Source organism: Lactuca virosa, chromosome 6, assembly GCF_052849685.1.
Source record: "Lactuca virosa cultivar CGN04683 chromosome 6, Lactuca_virosa_CGN04683_v6, whole genome shotgun sequence".
Taxonomy (NCBI): domain Eukaryota; kingdom Viridiplantae; phylum Streptophyta; class Magnoliopsida; order Asterales; family Asteraceae; genus Lactuca; species Lactuca virosa.
The window spans coordinates 232,944,460-232,965,281 of NC_136431.1; the positions used below are offsets into that span (position 1 = coordinate 232,944,460).

Below are 20,822 nucleotides of genomic sequence, written 5' to 3' on the forward strand. Positions count from 1 at the left end.
GTTGGGTTTTATTTTATTAGTATTTATTTTCATTATTGTTTTGACCACTTTATCTTTAGGTAAATTTAATGATTTAATTTAGTAACTCAACTAAATACGTAAAAAGCTTAATGGAAACATGACGATATAGTCTATACACGTTACTTTTTTGAATTAATATCACCTCCTACCACTTACGCAATTCTATGTATAAATTCACATGACTTCGACTAGAGAAGCTGTATGCATGGTCATCTACAATGCCTTTAAGTATCAAAATCTTGTTGTTCTTCTTTTTATCATTAGCAAGATTCACTAATTCAGAAGCATGGGGTCGACATCATGTGTTCTTCGTAAGTATGTTTAAATAAAAGTTTGCATTTTTCGTCCCTTTAATATCATAAAGTTTTATGGTGAACATTTCATTCAAAATTAGGTTTAAATCGCATAAATTAAACATAAATATTTGATTGTGTAGGTGAAGGAAGCATCATATACACGACTTTGTGAAACGAAAACCATTTTAACAGTAAATGAACAATTTCCAGGACCAACGTTGTATGTTCATGAAGGAGATACAATTTATGTCAAGGTCCATAACAATGGAAGATACAACATCACCATTCATTGGTATGAGTTGAAACTCTTTTCTTGTTCATTACAAATTACAACATCATCATAGTACTTAACTTGGTCACAAGATTCTTTAATTTCATATTTATGTAAAGATATTTGACTAATTTTTTTTGAACGGCAAGAATTTTATAGAAAACAAGCTAGCAAGATATTTGACTAATAGTTAAATATTATCGTTTAACTATCAGATCAAAACTCATATTTATTCTTATTTGTTTTATGTTAATAAGAAAAAAAAATAAAGTATAACAAATCGATGCTAGCTCATGATTTTGGCAAAATACATACTTTTAAATAAATTTAGAGCAACGGTCATGAAGTTAAGCCCGCTTTCGGCACAGAATAAAATGATTTTATTTTAATTTCAAGTAAAAATTTGTATTTAGTTATAAAAAAAATATAATCCCAGTCTTAGATATGAATACTTTCCACCTCAAAAGAGTATAAAGTAGGTAAATTTATTACTTATATTTAACGTAGTGATTCTATTTAGTAAAAAAGCAATTCATAAAACACTTTTTAAAATATTCATGGCTGCCAATAAATTTGCAGAAGCAGACCAAGAAAGCTGTTAACACAAACCCACAAGATACGAACTCATACGCACAATGCACACAAGTTTAGCACGACAATAACACGAGAATGTTATATAAACAACATACAGTTTACGAGAATGATCAAGCAATATGATCAACTCAATAATTTCATATATATAACTCAACACCATATTATATATCCTTAATTAATCTTCACAATTTTTTTACAAGTATATGAATGAGTTCAAAACCTCAGGCATGGTGTAAAGCAACCACGGAATCCATGGAGTGATGGTCCTGAATATATCACACAGTGTCCGATTCAACCAGGTGATTCGTTTAACTACAAGATCATATTCTCATCGGAGATCGGGACACTATGGTGGCATGCTCACAGCGATTGGTCTAGAGCCACCGTCCATGGTGCTATCATCGTGTACCCCAAACGTGGCACCACCTATCCCTTCCCCGAGCCTTATCAGGAAGTGCCCATAATTTTTGGTACGTATATATACTTTGTTTAGCATGTATATTTTTATATCTTTAACGAATTTATCACCGAAAACATTGAAAAAACACTCTTTCATTCAGATTTGAATATAACTTTTGTCCAGCCCATTCCTCCAACCCATCTACTTAGCCCACGAACCAGATTTAGCCCATGATTAGAATATCACACAAACGAGTTCACTGCAACATAAGAAACAAAAGAAAACAAGTAACTATTTTTCGTATATAATACACCATTCATCCATATACGTTAAAGGTACATACATATTTCAATACCCTCCCTAAATCTTAACCTTCAATGGATCACTTAATCTTTTCGGATGAAATGTATAGTAGTGAAGACGAGTTCTCATTGCAGTATGCTCTTGAAAACTCATCTTCACTACTGTGAATTCTATCCAAAATTGTATCACACACAAAATAAACATTTATTTGGATGTGCTTTGTGTGTTCATGAAACACTCGATTAGCAGCCAACTGAATAGTTAAACTATTATCATACAAAATATGAACTGGAATTGAAAATAAGTCATCAAAATCATACAATAAGAACTCATCACTATCAACACCATTAATATTACCATCATTAAAAACAAACCCAATCTTTATTAACAGAAAATCATTATTAATATTAAGTTGAAATCCCAATCTTTATTAACAACAAGATCAATAACATGTCTAATAGTAACCATTTTTGCTACAAGAGAAAAGGTTTCATCAAAGTCTATACCTTCATTTTGACTAACCCTTTAGAATGACTAACACTTGGTCCATCCAAGTGAGAGCGGTCAGTACCCACATCATGACTGAGAAATTTCGACTCAACATTCATACCAAGATCACTAAAGTCAGAATCTTCAGTCTTGATGCTAGCATCAAACACACTTTCTTGGTTGAACCTTATAAAACTTAATCCAACGTTTCATCATTGGGAAGGGACTACCAAAGTCATCGGGTCAAAAACCGGGTCAGACTCCTAGTTGAGATACAAACCAAATTTAGCCTACAATTAGAATATCACACATAAACAAGTTCACACCATAAGAAATTAAAGAAAACAGGTAACTATTTCTCATAATAAACCGATTGATCCATTTAAGTTAACATTGTTGAATAAATAAAATATTTCAATAAAAAAATGTTCATTCTTTCAGGAGAGTGGTGGAAAGAAGATATCATGGAAGTGGTCGAGGAATTTGTCGCATCAGGTGGTGCCCCAAGAGACTCTGATGCTTATACCATCAATGGTCAACCGGGTGATCTTTATCCATGTTCGAGCCAAGGTTAGTTTCTTAATTTAACATGCTTGGAAGCTCGAACTTTTGTAAAGAAAGTATTTCAAGGTTAACACGTTTTTTTACAGATACCTTCAAGTTAAATGTGAAATACGGGAAAAGATATCTTTTACGTATGGTGAATGCTGCAATGAATGAAATCCTCTTTTTCGCCATTGCTAATCATTCACTAACAATTGTGGGAGCCGATGGTGGCTACACCAAGCCATTGACAAAAGAATGTGCAGTAATCGCCCCCGGCCAAACACTTGATTGCTTGTTAGAAGCAACCCAGGCGGCCGGTGGCAGTTACTACATGGCTGCCAGAGCATATTCCACCGCGTTTGGCATTCCTTTTGATAACACCACCACCACCGCAATCATTGAATATGATAATAGATCTAATTTATCAACAACCACTCCCTTCCCTTCTCTACCTTTTTACAACGACTCCGGTGCGGCTTTTGACTTTCTTATCAGTCTGAAGAGCCCGGGCCCACTCTTATTCCCATTAAACAAGTACGATATGCAAATATATTCCACCGTTTCTGTAAACGCATTCCCATGTCAGAACAATTCATGTGCAGGGCCAAATGATACACGACTAGCAGCTAGTATGAACAACATAAGTTTTGTATCTCCGTTTATTGATATACTTGAAGCATACTATTATAACATCAACGGTGTGTTTGGGACACGGTTTCCAAGTGTTCCTCCATTGTTTTTCAACTTTACGAGTACCAAATTACCATCGATTTTACTAACACCTAAGAGGGCTACGGAAGTGAGGGTGATTGAGTATAATTCAATCATAGAAGTGGTTTTTCAAGGAACAAACTTGGTAGCGGGTATTGATCATCCTATGCATTTGCATGGATTCGATTTTTACATCCTTGGATGGGGATTTGGTAACTTTGACAAAATTAATGACCCGTTGAAGTATAACCTCGTTGACCCGCCTCATCGAAACACAGTCATTGTTCCAATAAATGGATGGGTTGCGATTAGGTTCAAAGCTCATAACCCTGGTAAGATGCATATTACGTTACATAGTTTTTTTTTAATATAAATCTTGAATTGTTTTTATAATAATAATAAATTTGGAACAGGAGTATGGTTCATGCATTGTCATCTTGAACGTCACCTTACATGGGGGATGGAAACAGTATTCATCGTTAAGAATGGCAAAGAGGCTCAAGAACGCATCCTACCACCACCCCAACACATGCCACGATGCTAATTTCGTGTACATTGCATCGTTTATTCTTATTTTATGGATTAAAAGATATACGTTAAAAACTTATAATTAAAAGCTTATTAACCGGTGTGATTCTTATTCTATATGTAATTTGATGTTAGAACTTAAAAGTACACAATGTATAGAAAAATTCCTTAATGGAATAAGACACTATCCCTTTGCCTATTTGCTTTTTTTTTTTTTTAACAGTATAACTCCTCTCGCATTAAAAATAATGAATATTATTAAAACCAACAAATATTAATCATATTAGTCTTCGGTCTAAAAAGGTCTAGAAAAGAAAAACAATAAGACCACTAAAAGTTTATATCAAAGGCACCAAAAATGTGTATAACTTCCAGAAAAATCTCAAGGTTATAAAAGCATGTTACAAATATTGTAAAATGTTCAATAAAAGAATCCCACAAGAAAATTTTTAAAAAGGTACAAAAAAATCAACACTTTAAGTTTCAAATTTTTGAAAATAGAAAAAAACACACGTGTTGTGAGCCAGCCTTACGTATAAAAATGCCAAGGATGACATCAGCAACAAGCAAACAGACAATATGATTAACAAGCACAGCCACCTCGTTGCTCTGTTTCTGGAACAGCCTCCGGGACACCCTGGAAATATCTGTATAATATAACCCAAAAAAAAAATCAGAAATAGCAAATTACTTTCATTCATCTGTTGTATTACATATATAGCATTGTATATTTAGAAAATTGGAAAGAAATAATAATAATTATTGTTTTTTATGTGCACTTACATATCCTGTTCATGCTCATTTGCCATTGCAGTTCTTGCAATAGACAAAAATGCAGCATCAACATTAAAGTCTTCTTTTGCAGAAGTCTCAAAGTAAGGAATATTCCCTTTTGAAGCACACCATTCCCTTGCTTTTTTCTCAGAAACCTAAAAATTAAAATACTTTTAGTAAATTAGTAAAATTACATTTACATCAATCTTCAAAGTTTAAAATTTTAAATTATTAAAAAAATGAAACCATACCACTCGACTATTTCCACCATCTATATCGACCTTGTTACCAAGCAATATGAAAGGAAAAGTACTTGGCTCTGGTGGATTTGCCTAAAAACAAAATAAAAATAATTAATATGAATTGATTAAACTAGAATTACAAATTAACAAATTAACATACCTGTTTGAGAAATTCCTCATGCCAATTATCAAGTGTATCAAAAGATCGCATCACATTCACATCATACACAAGAACACAACAATCTGCTCCTCGATAAAATGCAACACCAAGACTTTGAAACCTCTCTTGTCCAGCTGTGTCCCATATCTTGGAACGAATTTTATGATTTGAGTGAAGAAAAAATGAATTAGGTACAAACTAACACAATTAAGAATTAAGAATAAAGAATTAACTCACCTGTAAAGTGACAAGTCTGTCATCTATTTGCAATTCTTTGGTGACAAAATCAGCTCCGATTGTAGCTTTATATTGCTGACTGAATTTCTTATGTACATATCTAAAAAATAGTTAAAAGAAACTCACAATAACCGATAGATTCAGCATATTGAGTGTATAACTATAAACTGTTTAGCTGTTAATCAAGTATCTTAAACATCAATGATATAGAAGAGTTAGAAAGATAAAATGAAAAAATAAGATGTAGAAATGTAAATTTGCCCCAAAAAACAGGATCATTGTAACTTTGTTACAACTTTCATGGGGATGAGACCTTAAACACTACATTCTAAAATCTAAAAGTACTTTTCTACTAAAGCAAGATATTCCGTTCAAAGGATAAAGCGAGAAATACAAATAAAACGGGAAAAGCATCAATATTCTTCTTCTCTCCACCTTTTTTAGGGGTGGTGTTCGAAGCATTCAACGCCATTGTGAGGCTAAGAAAGAAGAAAAATAGATGAAGGAAGAGAGAAGAACGGGGCGTCGCTCTCCGTCGTCGTTACGACGACGTTGTGGAGGTGCCATATCGGCCCTCCACGGCGTTTTTGGTCCCATACCGACGAGTCTAAAGAAAAACATAAAAGTTAGCAGGATACTGATTCATCAATGACGTCTTACCAACCCTGAAAAGAAATCACGTGAAATTTCAAAAGTAAAAATCATGAGAACGAAATCGAGTTTCAAATCAAACCCTAAATCAAAAATCTACATACATACCCACTGTCGCCAAGGACGATGACCTTGAGCAAAGTTCTTCTACGCATAGCCATAATCGAACAAGATTTCAAATCTGCAGAGAGAGATTGAGATCAACAAGTGGTGGTGAAAAGGGACGCCAATTTCGATCTGTGTTTCTGTAAGATTTTATGAAAATGATGATATAATTGAGGTTGAACAGCAAAGAAGGTACAACACATAATGCATATTGTATATATGGTTATAGCGTGACTTGTCTTATATGCGATGAATCTTGTTCTGGAAAAAGGTATTTTCCCATACGTGGGCGGACCAGGAAGACACCGGTGCGTCCTAATTTTTTCTATTCTCTTTTTTTTTATTAATAAACACAAAAATGACCTTCAAAGTACATAAAAAGTCTTAAATATATATAATCTAACTAAAAAAACTGCTATAAATGTCAAATGGTATATTTTGTTGTTTTTGTATTAATTTTTTTTTAAGGAACACCAAACTCAGATTCTCTAATGCTATTTATAAATCTACATCTATATATCTATTCCAAACATGATTAAATATATGATCAAGGTGGTCTCGTCCCTTTTGTGGGGTCCAAGGGACCAAACCTTTGGTGTTGACCGGTCAGCGGTTAGTGTCGAGGGGGAGTGTCTCGCGTATTTTGAAGCAACACCCCAAAACCTCTATAGGATTTTGGATTTCAATTTTCAATGCGTTGGAAAAGCATCATCATAATGAAGAAAGTTGAGAAATCAATTAGAATTTAGGGTTGCTCGAACGTAACTCAAGCTATCTTGGCAAAACTAGACGTCCAAGCCGCCTACGACAACTCCAATCTGAAAGTTAGAGTTGTTTGTGTAGTTTTTACACAAATTGTTTTTCAACTGCATATTTGAAAATTTTTGTCAATTTTATCAAATTTTCATATTAGATGAGTATATATATATTTATCACAGCCCCCCTCCCCCTGATTTTTTTGGCAGAAATAGTCTCTATACTTTAGTTTTATACATATTAGGCCTAAAAATATAAAATTTTGACTGTCCCCCCCCCCCCCCAAAATGAAAGATTGAAATTCCGCCACTGATATTTATATTTCACCCATTTTGAACACTTTTAAGAAAATATAACAATCCATACTCTCGAAAAAAAACTCATTGATTTTAATGCATAGAATTTTGAGTGTTCCTTACGGATTATCCTGGGTTGAATCAATAATGTTATAAGGATGAGAAAAATAATAAGGAAAGTGATCATACATAATCAATAAGATATTTGGATACATTGATTACAAAACCCTTATCTCTAACCTTTATTTTAAAAAAACTTTATTTTTTGAATAATCCATACCAAAACCTGATAGGTAATATTCAGTGAATATTCTAATATCCATATGAATTGATATGAGATTTTTTTTTATCAAAAATGTCATGAAATATAAAATTTGTTAAATGTACGATAGTCGCAGGGGCGGACGTGGTATGGGTCTTGTAGGTCCCAAACCACTACTTAATTTCGTCTCCTAGGGGTAAAAAGTTTATACGGTTAACATGATCATGTCAACTACCAAAACAAGTACCTAATAAAACATATTAATATATTAATTTTTTACGCATACATTTTATTTGCAATGCTAACTATGAATGATATATTATGTCAAGTTTCAGGTTTAAACCTAGTGACACTGGTTTTGATAAAAAAAAATAAATACTAATTAAAATGAGAAACTTATTTCTAATGTCAACATTGTCATGTCAACCACCAAAACAATGACCTGATAAAACATAATAATATGTAATTTTTTACGCATAATTTTTATTTGTAATGCTAATTATGGATGATATATTAAGTTAAGTTCCGAGTTTAAACCTGATATCACCAATTTTGGTAAAAAAAAATACTAATAAAAAAGAAAGACTCATTTCAACTGTCATCATGACCATATCAAATACCAAAACAGGTACCTAATAAAACATACTATACTACATTTTACACATAACTTTAATTTGTAATTCTAACTATGCATGATATATTATGTTAGGCTCCGAGTTTAAACCCGGTGACACCGATTTTGAGAAAAAAATACTAATCAAAATGAGAAATTCATTTCTACTTGTTGAAATAATGAAAGACATATGGTATGAAGAAATCTCATCTCATCACATATTGTTGGTGGAAGGTGAAGGTCAAGTCTCCTCTATAAAAAGACAACTCTAAATCTCATCTCATCCCATATTGTTGGTGGAAGGTGAATGTCAAGTCTCCTCTATAAAAAGACAACTCTAAATTAGAGGAAGACAATTGTTTGGTGGTATTTTTTATAGGCTTACATTTTGCAAATGTTACAAACTTAATCAAACCTAAAATATTTGGTTTAAAGTGTGGGTTTTTTTAAGACTAAACTGCACAAATGGTCCATGTGGTTTGCTCAAAATTGCCACTTTGGTCCAAAAATATTTGGACTAGCACCACAGGTCCAAAGTTTTTATTTTGTTGCGAGTTTGGTCCAATTTGTTTTGATTTTTTTTAAAATGACGATTTTACCCTTTATATATTCATTTTTTTAAAATTACAATAACTAAAAAAGAATAAAAGAAAAAAGAAAAATCATTATATTTCACACTCTCTCTCTACATTACATACACTTCTAAATCCTATGACTGCAAACCATTTCATCGGATCTCCGGCTCCGACGAAGGCTACTCGTCGGATCTCCTCCTTCTCTGACTATAGCACCGCCTCCTCCTGCCATAGACCACCATCTCGTCGCCATCGTCCATCTATAATCCTCCGATCTCCGATCTGGTCGCCACCGTTCAAATCTGTAAACCTTCGTTTTTTCGGTGATCTGAACACCACCACTACAACTCGATTTGTAAACTTTCATTTGTCCAGATCTGTATTTCGCCCGTGCCACCGTATCTGCTCGTCATCAGCGTCTGCGGTCGAATTTCCAGCGACGATTATCATTCTTCGACTCGATCTGCAAACTATTCGTCGGAACACCACCTCTTGCCGGACCATCAGGTTTTCCATCTTCCTCAACAAACCCTACATCGTCGCCGCCTTCGTTCTCCCCATCTTCGACGTTTTATCGTTTAGAGGAGTTCATATTTGTTCGTCGTTCACAGGCGTTCAGATCTGTTCATCAGATTTCAGATCTCGTAAGCTCATTTTTATCGAAAAATGGTGTCGCCATCTTCTTCAGTCTCGCCGTTCTTATGTTCTGATTATCTGGAAACTGGCTTGTGGCTTCCCTCCTTATGGATTTGCAACACCCACCCAGATCATCATCGTAATCGAAGGGTTTGCTGAGGAAGATGGTCGCCTGAGAAGGTGACTTGAAGATGGTGGTGTTCGCCTAAACTCCGATGAAGGCGTGAAGATGGTGTAACACCCGTGTTTCTAGGCTAGGCATTAATATTGATGTAATAGTCTAGGTTAACCTTTGTAACTCATTTTGAAATAATAGAAATGTATCATTTGAGTATTATGTGTTTTATGTTTAATTTTGTGGCTTAAATGAATTAAGAATAAAAAAAATAAGCGTAACAATAAAATACTAGGTAAGTTCGATATCTATGAAGAAAGTTGTAGTGGTCGTGGCAAGGATTCCGGAGATATAAAAAATACCGAAATCCGAGTTATAACGAAGGAGTTATGACATGTCGAAGTTTCGCGACAGAACCGACACAACGCTAAATGACGTAAAATGTAAATTTACGATAGAGCGATTTTTAGCCTTAGTGATCTAAACAAAATTCGTAGCATATGTTAAACCGAGAGCGTGCATAAAAAGAACGTCTAAATCTGACTTCATATGAGGAAGTTATGATTTTTCTAAGTTTCAGCTTAGCAGTATGCAGCCCGAAACTCGAATATGAGATGGAGTGATTTTTGGCCGAAACAATCTAAACGAGAATCGAAGATCTCGTTATTAGTAGTGCAACGGTAAAAAGACAGACGAAAACGGACGTCGGATGAAGAAGTTATGAATTTTTAACGGACTTTTCCTGTCCCGGCCTGTTAAAAATAAAATAATAAAAATAAAGTCAAAATTAGCTAATAGAGTCTAAACGAGAGTTGTAGAGTATAATCTCACCTACGCGTGGATATAAAGAACGTTGAAAACAGAGCTCGTATGCAAAAGTTATGAATTCTTGAAGTTCGAGGCACGCATACCAAAACTTATCCGAAGGGAGCCTAGGGATGCGAGGTATGCCCAGCGTACAAGGAGGTACGCCCAGCGTACATGTCGACAGCGAGGTACGCTCCGCGTCGAAAGAAGTTACGCCCCGCGTACAGCTGCTTTCCTCGGTCCAGAAGAGGCCACGTCGCCCCACCCGAAGTTCGCCACCTAGCACTCTTATCCGAAGTACACCCAGCGTAGGGCCTCGGTACGCCCATCGTAGTCCGAGGTCTCGCTGCTATAAATAGAAGGCCGAGGCTGCCAAACCTTTTTGCCAAATTTCTTCTCTCTCTCCCGTATTTCCTCGTTTTGCGTGCAAGATATACCCCCAAATCCCCGGTATTAATCCCGACTCCCGAAGCTAGTCCCGAAGCCCCGAAGATCCCGAGAAATATAGTTTTCAAGCCGAAACTCTGCCCGCGTAAAGCCCGGTTTTGAAGAAAACGTCCCGGTTATATCGGAAAAGATTATTTTAATAGACGAGGTGCTGTCCGATCATCGTCTTATCATGTGAGTGTGTAGTCACTTTCTTCTAACACATAGATATGAAGTATTCTTTATAAAATACGTGTTATGTCTTTATATATTATTTGTTTATTTGAAATAATTGTTTAATGAATGATTTGCACAAGTTTAAGCTGTATATAAATGTATATATTTTTATCTACTAATATGTTGGGTAGAACATGGGTAGACAGTTGGTGTGTGATGAAATAAAATTATGAGAGGCCTCGTTGTTGTTGCTTATTTAGTCATCTAGCGGAGTATAGATGACGACCACTGACTTTTCTAGACAGTCCAGTGGAACTATAGCAGGCTCATAACATGTAGGTCTTAATGAACTTGGGTGTTCATTTGTTGTACTCCATCCCCCCCCCCCCATGGTTGCCTTATTTGACATAAATTGTTGGGAAACCCCCAAAGCAGTGTTGTCGCCCCGATGAAAATCCTTAGGCTAGGTCCCTTGGGTTAATTGTTTTAGGGACGTAAAGTGAGGATAGCGGGAATGGGTAATTGGGTTATTATTGGTTGATGAAATTAATATAATCATTTATTGTGGGTTGAAAACCCTATATGCTCACCAGGCTCCCAAGCCTGACCCACTCAGTTTTTCTTTGTATTACAGGTAGTGGCACGAGAGCATAAGTTGGATGACTTGTCAAGATATTTTGGATTATAGACCATAGTTATATATAACTGTTGTAAGGTCTATTTTGTATTGTTTATGCTTTTGGTCTGTATCAGAACATGACATCCCGAGATTTTGTTATATAATGAAAATACATTTCTTTAAGAAATGCTTTGATAAATTTTGTTTTATCATATTTTGTTTTGGGAACAAATTCCGCAACTCTTTTAATCAAATGATTACTCTGATTTTACTTTAAAAGCATAAATTAAATCGGTCTTTTCTGGCCGTGAAATTGGGGATGTCACAGTTGGTATCAGAGCATTAGTTTAAGCGAACTAGGAATTTGTAGGATTTCTAGACTTAAACTTAGAATGCTAAGCAAAGATTGTGAGATGAGTATCTGTTGAATTTTAGACACGAGCACTAGTATATTTTAGGAAAGCTACCTAATATGCTTTTATGTGCTAAATGCTATATGTTTCCATATATGATATTATTTGTTCGGATCTATGGTCTGTTGCCGACCGGATTTGGAAACCTTATGTGTTTAGAATTCTAAGCGTATAGCTACGATATTAGAACTAACATGTAAACGTTTCAGAGTGATAAGGATGATTTAAATATCTATCGTGAATAAAGATCTAAATTCACCTTATTCGGTGTATAGATCAAGAATGGCAAGAACAAGAAGCGGAGTTGGAAACGCTAATGAAAACAGGAATCAACAACCTCAACCACCAGTGATTGAGCAAGCTCCTGTAGTAGCTGCAGCACCTGAGCCAATGACAATGGTTGGGGTACAAATGATGATTCATACGATGTTGGATCGTCAGATGGAAGAAACTAGACGCCTGCTTCGGCAGAATCGTGAAGAACTGTCGATTCAAGTGGAAGAGCCCGAAATGAATGAAGGGCAGTCGGAAGGAGGAAACTTCAGTGGAATCATTGGTCAAGCCAACCCACCAATTGTTAGGCAGAATAACCACGATGGAGGAAATGATGGACTTGGATGCAAGTACAAAGATTTTCTGACTTGCAAACCATCGACCTTCACCGGAAAGGAAGATCCGATAGGATTTATGGATTGGATCTCAGAAATGGAGTTGGCCTTTATGACATGCGGTTGCAAGGGAAAACTACAAACCATATATGCAGTACATCAGTTCGGGGGTGGCACTGTTCGTTGGTGGAACACTCTGGGAAAGACCCTAAGCCCTAATGAGACACTGCAACTGACTTGGGCAGAGTTCTTAGTGCAATTCAAGCGCAAGTTCTGCTCGGCCCAAAATCTGCTAGAGTTGGAGAACAAATTTCTGACATTGACAAAAGGCAGCATGCCAGTCGACGATTACACTAACGCCTTCACCGACAAAATGGAGTTTGCTTTGCGCATCGTCCCAGATGAGCTGACAAAGGTTGACCAGTACGCAAAGGGGCTCCCATGGGAGTACGCGGTGCCAGTACGTCAGGCACCTACTCTAGAGGCAGCTATTTGGGCTGTCAAGTCTGTTGAGGAAATGATCAAGGGGAGGACCGCCAGCAAGGTTGAAGTTGGCGAAAAGAGAAAGTTTGAAGGAACTTCAGGTTCCAACAAGAAAAGTAAATTTTCGAAGTCTAATTCTAAGAAGTTTGGAGGAGGAGGGAAAGGCGAAGCGAAATGGTGTAAAAAGTGCAAGAAAAAGCACTTTGGGAAATATAGTGAGGAGGTGACTTGATACAAATGTGGAAAAATTGGGCATTATGCCAACAAGTGTCCGTCCAACAAGAGGATGTGCTTTGGATGTAACGAGGAGGGGCACATTTTGAAAGACTGTCCGAAAAGAAGGAGGCAACAAAACCCAACATTCCACCAAAACCGAAGGCGAGAGCCTTTCAGATGACACTTGAAGCTGCAAACGATGAAGCTGATGTCGCTTCAGATACCTTTCTTGTAAACAAATTGCATGCCCAAATTTTATTTGATTCTGGAGCCAACTTCTCCTTTATATCGCATGAATTTGGTAGAAAACTAGCTTTGCCTGTTGATAGACTAGATAATGCTTTATTAGTCGAAGTTGCTAGTGGCAAGTTTATACCTGTTAGCCATCGTATGAAAAACATCCTAATTGATTTGAATAGGAATACGTTCCACGAGGAATTATTGCCTATTGAGTTAAATGGATTTGACATCGTGCTGGGAATGGATTGGCTAAGCGCCAATGATGCCGAAATACTGTGCAAGAAGAAGATAGTAAAAGTAAACCCGCCAGGGGAGGAGTCATTTATGGTGTATGGGGACAAACGCAGAGTAAATCTGGAATCATTTCTCTAATGAAAGCCAGAAAGTGTTTGGCCAAGGGATGTACATCATATCTAGCATTCGTGATTGATGCAAAGAAGGAGAAAAAGGAGATGCAGAACATTCATGTCGTGTGTGATTATCCGGAAGTATTTCCCGAAGATCTTCCTGGATTACCGCCTGATCGACAAGTAGAATTCCATATTGACTTGTTACCAGGAACGACGCCAATAGCAAAAGCACCGTACCGATTAGCACCAACGGAGATGAAGGAGCTGATGATGCAACTTCAGGAGTTATTGGACAAAGGTTTCATTAGACCTAGTTCATCACCCTGGGGAGCTCCGGTGTTATTCGTAAAGAAGAAGGACGGGAGTATGAGGATGTGCATTGATTACAGAGAGCTGAATAAGGCGAAGATAAAGAATAGATATCCATTGCCAAGGATTGATGACCTATTCGATCAGCTGCAAGGCTCAAGTTATTTTTCAAAGATCGACCTAAGGTCAGGATATCATCAGCTGAAAGTAAGAGAGCAGGATATCGAGAAGACTGCATTCAGAACACGATATGGACACTACGAGTTTTTGGTTATGTCGTTTGGACTAACCAATGCTCCCGCAACATTCATGGATTTAATGAATAGGGTTTGTAACCCATTCCTTGATAAATCTGTGATAGTGTTCATAGATGACATTCTGATTTATTCGAAAAGCCAAGAGGAGCATGGCAGACACTTGCGAGAAGTGTTGGAAGTCTTGAAGAAGGAGAAGCTGTTGGATTAGTGTCTAAGTCCATAACTATTTTGGTATCTACTTGACCCGATTATGAGCATGATCCTTTTGGGTTGCCTTCACCATAGCAATATGTAGGATGAATTAAGGAGAGAAAGGTTTAATTATGATTTATTAATATATTATGAGAATAATATATTAAAGGAGAAATCATATTGTTTAATTAATATTAGTCAAGAATTAATTAAGAATTAATTTTGTGGCCAAAAGAGATTAATTAAACTTAGGGGACTGGAATTGTAATTATAGGATAATTGCAATTGGGCTATGGATCACCTTGGAATAATAAGTTGGACGAATTCTATGGGGAAGCCCATTAGAAATCGTCCAAGGCATGTTCCAGAAGGGGTCCATGGGCTGCTTAGGGCTTAAGCAGTCAAATTAGGGTTTCCTTGTTAGATAACCCTAATTGCCTACCTATTTAAGGAGCCCCTAAGCCCCAAAAACGTGGACAACTAATCCTTTAGGGTTTCCAGTCGTTTTTGGTGCCTCCTCTCTCCTCCCTCTTCATCCAAGTTGCTTAGTGGTATTTGTGACTCCATTAGAGGTGCAACACTTGAGGCACTAAGCTTTCTGAAGCCAAGGATTGATTGTTATTGCTATATAACAATCAAAGGTAAGATCTATACCCTAGTTTATATGTTAATTTGATTAATTGTATGCTAGATCTAGGGTTTATAAGTCTTGGAAGTTTATTGCATGTTCAAAGTAGAAAAACTAGATCCAAGCTATTAGGGTTTGCATGTACACCATAGGATTGATGTTATGCTCAAAACCCATCAGTGGTATCAGAGCCTAGGTCGTTTTTCTATTGAATAGATGCATAATTGAACTGCCAAAGACCTGAAAATCGAAATTTCTTGCTGTCTGCTTGATGAACTCGCCGAGTTGCTCTTAGAACTCAACGAGTTCCAAAGAGGACTCGACGAGTTGGTTGTTCAGTTGCCGGGTTTTTCGAATTTTTGGTCAGATTTTGATGTGGATAATTACCAAAACTCGTTTTTATTGCCTAAAATCGATTTTTTATGTTTGGAATGATTATCCTTATCAAAATTGATGGATTTGGTTAAATATGGATAATATAGGATTATTATAAGATAAATATTTGACCTAGTAAGTTTGAAAAGTTTCTATTTACACCCTTTAGGTTTTATAGTTTAAATTTGAACTTAATAGTTTTGTTTTTGAAATTTAAATAGTTAAACCCAATGTTTTGAAAAGGTTTCAAAACTTGTCCTCAAGTTTTGGAATTTAAATTTTTGATTAAAAGTTAATTTTTGAAATATTTAAATTCTAAACCCTAATGTTTTGAAAAGTTCAAAACTTGCTCTCAAGTTTTGGAATTTAAAAGTTGATTAAAAGTTTGATTTTGAAATGTTAAATTCTAAAACCCTCGTATTTTGAAAAAGTTCAAATTACACCCTTATGGTTTTGTTAATTAATTAAAGTGTATAATTAAAAGAGAGTTAATAAATCCATAAAGTTTTTGGTTTACATTTAATTAAATTAAAAGTATAATTAATTAAATTAGACCACCTAGTATTTTAAAAGTTAAAAATACACCCTATACTATGTATATATGACATTAAAATTCTAATATTATATATGTATGAGTAAACAGTCAGTCTTACCGTTAGTAGGCCTCATTCACGAAGCTGGTCTATAAGGGGTGTTTAAGGAAATTGCCTATAAAATGGCGATTGAATGGGTATCCACTCTTACCCACCGCACTCTTGACTAGTGGAGGGTCGTTAGCCGAACGGGTAGGATAGGACGAAACCTTCCATTATAAGTATAATAAAGTACAAAGTAACTACATGCATTTACAAATTCCCAAAATTCTAGTTACTTTAGAAAAAAATGTGGAATTGTATGCTAATCCATGGAATTACACTTTGTACCCTTGTCGAAACGTTAGTGGAGCGTGTGTGGTTAACCGGCACACTAATTTGGGTTTGGCATTGGTGGCGAAGGGTGGCTCGATGTTTATCCTAGATCAATGGAGCGTGTGTGGCTAACCGGCACATTGATTAGGTGGTAGTAGCATTGGGTGCACCATGTGATTCACATGGTTATTCACACCTTGTTTGTGATCCTCGGCATCCCAGTCGCAAACTTGAAGGGCATAATCGAGATTAAACACGCCATTGAAAAGTTCAATGAATCTCAAAGGATCTAGGAGTTTCAATTCATTTAAAACTTAAATTTCTTTTTCGTTTTTCATGGTGGAAATTGGTAAATCGTCATTTACCTACCTTCAAATATTCTGCAACTAGATTACGGCATCCCTCTTCTAGGTTGTAGAGTATTGTGTTGGATCCTAGCCTTGATGTTTCATTTGGGTGTTACATCAAGGATTCTTATCAACTAACTTGACTTTTCTCCCGTTTTGTAGATGTCTGAATCTAATAATGGTCTTCCTAAATCCATTTGAACAAGCTTTCCAAATGAAGATGGCGTTCCAAGATACGATCAAGGAAATGAGAGTCATGCTTCACTTCCTCGACCTCCTCCAATTGTTCTCCCTGACCCACAAGTTCAAAGGCTTGAAAATTTCAAGATCACTCAATCCCTATTGGCAAGTAAGCACGAAGATAGGAAACCTGTGTGTGCACACGTCTTAGAGATGAAGTCACGCATTTATAGGTTAAGGATGTTGGGTGTCGATATCTCAGAGATGTTAGCTGTTGACTGGGTTCTTCAGTCCCTTCCTGATTCGTATAGTGAGTTCGTAAGAGAGTACTATGCGATGGTTCACAATGTGACCCTCATTGATTTGACCTATTTGCTTATTGCTGCTGAATCAGCGATGATTTGGCACACTAGTCAAGCAAACTTGATTGGTCGATCATACTCCCATACTTCATTGGACACTGGCTACATTGGAAGTCCAGAAAAGGCTGAGATTGTCCCTTGCTATGTACCAAAGGAGTCCATTTGCTTTTACTTCCAAGAGAAGGGGCATTGGAGACGAAGCTGCCCTGTTTACCTGAGAGATCTAAGAGATGGGAGAGTCAAGACGTATGGCTCTACTTCAGGTAAAATCCATTAACTAACTCTATAAGTTCCTATTTTTTGGTTCTTAATACATGATGTGATAAGATTACATTTTGATGTTTTGCAGGATCGAAGAAAAGAAAGGAAACTTAAGGGAGAAGCGTGTTGAATTTGATCATGAAGAAATGGATTTCGATCGCATGGATTCAAAGATCGGATTTTTGAGCTGCTACTTTAGAGTTAGGGTAGATTGCTAAGAAATATGTAACAACATAGTTTTTCAGTTGAATTGCATTGTAAGGACAAATTTTTTCCGCAATAAAATAAATTTTGATTTTGTCTTATTTATTTATCCTTGCGATGGCATGTATGAAAAATTGATGTTTGAATGTTTCCATTATTAGCAATGATGGATTTGAGTCTAAATTAGGTTATTTGTGGAAGTGTCGAGAGTTTACCAAATAGGGAGAGTTTCTCATCGCCCAAGTTTCAATTGGAAAGAAACTTGGAATCATGCAACATGTATTGTATGATGAATGAAAAACTTTCACATTTGGGAAATTTAGACTAATTCTTTGACAAAGTGTCAAGTGAAGGACTAGGAGATCGAGTACACTAGGTTGTGCGTTGATCAAGTCCACCACAAAAGTGATAAAGATATTCGTCATGGTTTACTAAAGTTTAGTAAATGTGATTACACTTATAAGATTAAGTGTAATTCTGAGTTGATTGAAAGAGTTTCAATGAATAGCAGAACGAATAAGAAGAATCAAGTAGGTAGAAAGATAAAAGTTTCTCTATTCTAAGAAGAAGGGAGAGTACCTTTTATTGTGTTTTATGATTAGTCTTAATGATTAAGAACCATATCTCAACTGATCCTCTAAATGAGTCTTAGTACATTTGTATTTCTAAGAAGAGGAATCGAGAATTGTGAAAATGGTTAAATCAAGAAGTCAATCATACTTCGTTCCAAAATCAAGTCTTAGAGTCGTACTCTAAGATTGTGACTTGAGTGAAAAGTCTTAAGAAGGTTTATGACACTCATCAAATGTGGAATTTGGAAAAGTTTTCATATTCTTGCACAATTGAAATTGGTAAGTTGTGATGTCTTGGATAAGTCAAAGACCAACTAAGACCAATTGTGTGAAGTGTTAAGCTTGATAAGAAGTTACACTAACTCTTGAATATTTGTTTGTCAAGAAATGTTTCTTGACAAGAGAACCTCATATGTCAAGGAGTCAGTGGGAGTCTTAATGGACTTGAAAAAGTTTCAAGAACAAATCAAGAATAAACCTAATTGATCATCACTAGCACACGACTTGAGGTATATAACCTATCGTGTTGACGTTATCTTGTTTCTGTACCATTCCAGTTGAGTTAAATGTGCATGTGAGTTCTATGAGTTCTCATTTGAATGCACAAAGACAAAGCACCTTGATCAATGGAAAGTACATTGATATGTAGGGGTGAGTTGTTTGGAAGACATGGTGGGCACTCGTGTTACCATGAGGCAAGAAATCGAGATTGAACAAGTTCAGTCGATATGGTTTTGGATTTGTCGCAAACATTCGTTTTGACAAATTCACATGGATAGGAACACATAAATCTTAAAATCTAAGTGTCATGAGGTTACCCTCCCTCATGAAAATGAGTGTGAGGAAATGCTTTCACTAAGAGAGATTTTAAGAAGATTGCAATTGTGAAAATTGTATTCTCAAATTCGATTATGATTACGGCATCCCTCTTCATAGTTCGAATTGTGAGATTTGGCAATTGGTCTGAACATTTGGGACTTAATAACATAAATTCTGAATTGTTTAGACACACATGTGAGCTATCTAAGGCAAAGGTGTATGAGCTTAAAAAGTTTTGATAAAGGCTTATCAAAGCATTAGGTATTAGAAATATGAACTTAAGGAATTCAATAAGCATTGTTTTCTGAAAGTTCAATTGTTTTCTGAATACATGTCAAAGCTAGTGGGAGCATAAGTGTTATGCTGGTAAGAAAATAATCATCATGTCGGTGGGAGCATGATTATTATGGTAAGTATTGCAAGTTAGCAATATTAATTATAGAAAACAAAGATTCACTTTGCAAAGTTGCAAAGGTTGAAAAGTTGTTTTGCTATAATTAAGGGAGAGAATATTATACTTCGTTTCAAAATTCTAAAGCTTAGATCGAGAAATGTTAATAAATTTAGTCAAGGATACATAGTGCATTCTCAAAATTCGATTATGATTACGGCATCCCTCTTCATAGTTCGAATTGTGGGAACATGGCACATAAAATATTATGGCAGAAGGCTGATAAAGTATCACGTCTTTATGTGAGACATTATGCATCGTGTCCAATACGCTTCGGGTATAGGATCGATTGTATATGCTATAATATTTGACCGTTCTAAAATTTTCCAAATGCCTAGGGCATTAAGAGGGAAAAAGGGACTAGAATCGGTTTTGACTAAAATAATTAAACAACTATCAAAGGACGATCTGAGGTTCACTGAGGATTTGTCGCTTGTGAGTAGTTGGAAGTATAGTGCTGGATGGACTATATTGACATTATTATGAATATATAAGATTCTGTTAAGAATGAGTTGTCATATAGCAAACATGGAAATGTTTCCATAATTGGGAGTTGGAAATTAAGAATTTATGTCTAGATTAGAAAATTTTATGCAAAAAGGATGTTCAAAGGAATGTACTTTGAGTGAGAGACATCACATCTATATAATTGTTTTGTAACAATTTTTGATAGAGTACCTTGTGATTTCATTGGCTGAGTCTTTGTGACTTTTGTGTTGTGACTTCACGAAAGGATCGTTGCATAAAATGTTAGAATCTGACATATTCTAAAAGTGGCAAGAATTTGGTATTCTTATACTAATAATAATAATTGGAAATTGTGAAATGAGCATCATTGGAAAAGTTTTCAATTGATCTATTTCACAAAGCATGGACCGTAGGAAACCAAAGTGTGCATGCTTGGAGCATGGGACAATTGTGGTTATAATTCGAGTAATAAGTTGATTTTCTGAAACAGTAAGCAATGAATAATGAGTAATCAATACGGTGTTTAAATAAAAGTGTTTTTATTTACGCTCAAAAGCTTTGGGGGCCAT

The 20,822-nt window shown here is 35.8% G+C and overlaps 2 protein-coding genes across 2 annotated transcripts; one reads left to right on the top strand and one right to left on the bottom strand.

The window, feature by feature from the left end:
* Positions 1–239: 239 nt before the first annotated feature.
* On the top strand, positions 240–4,233 carry LOC145119455 (laccase-15-like). The gene is made up of 6 exons (XM_079055120.1): positions 240–332; positions 458–609; positions 1,408–1,652; positions 2,816–2,944; positions 3,025–3,963; positions 4,045–4,233. Exons 1-6 carry the CDS (start codon positions 240–242, stop codon positions 4,173–4,175), a joined length of 1,689 nt encoding a protein of 562 aa, XP_078911246.1. The 3' UTR covers positions 4,176–4,233.
* A 263-nt stretch (positions 4,234–4,496) lies between these two features.
* RABG3A (RAB GTPase homolog G3A) lies at positions 4,497–6,483 on the bottom strand. The gene is made up of 7 exons (XM_079056181.1): positions 6,332–6,483; positions 6,211–6,237; positions 5,573–5,672; positions 5,336–5,482; positions 5,185–5,265; positions 4,943–5,088; positions 4,497–4,806 (listed from the first exon to the last, which is right to left on the bottom strand). Exons 1-7 carry the CDS (start codon positions 6,382–6,384, stop codon positions 4,743–4,745), a joined length of 618 nt encoding a protein of 205 aa, XP_078912307.1. The 5' UTR covers positions 6,385–6,483; the 3' UTR covers positions 4,497–4,742.
* Between the last annotated feature and the right edge of the window lie 14,339 nt (positions 6,484–20,822).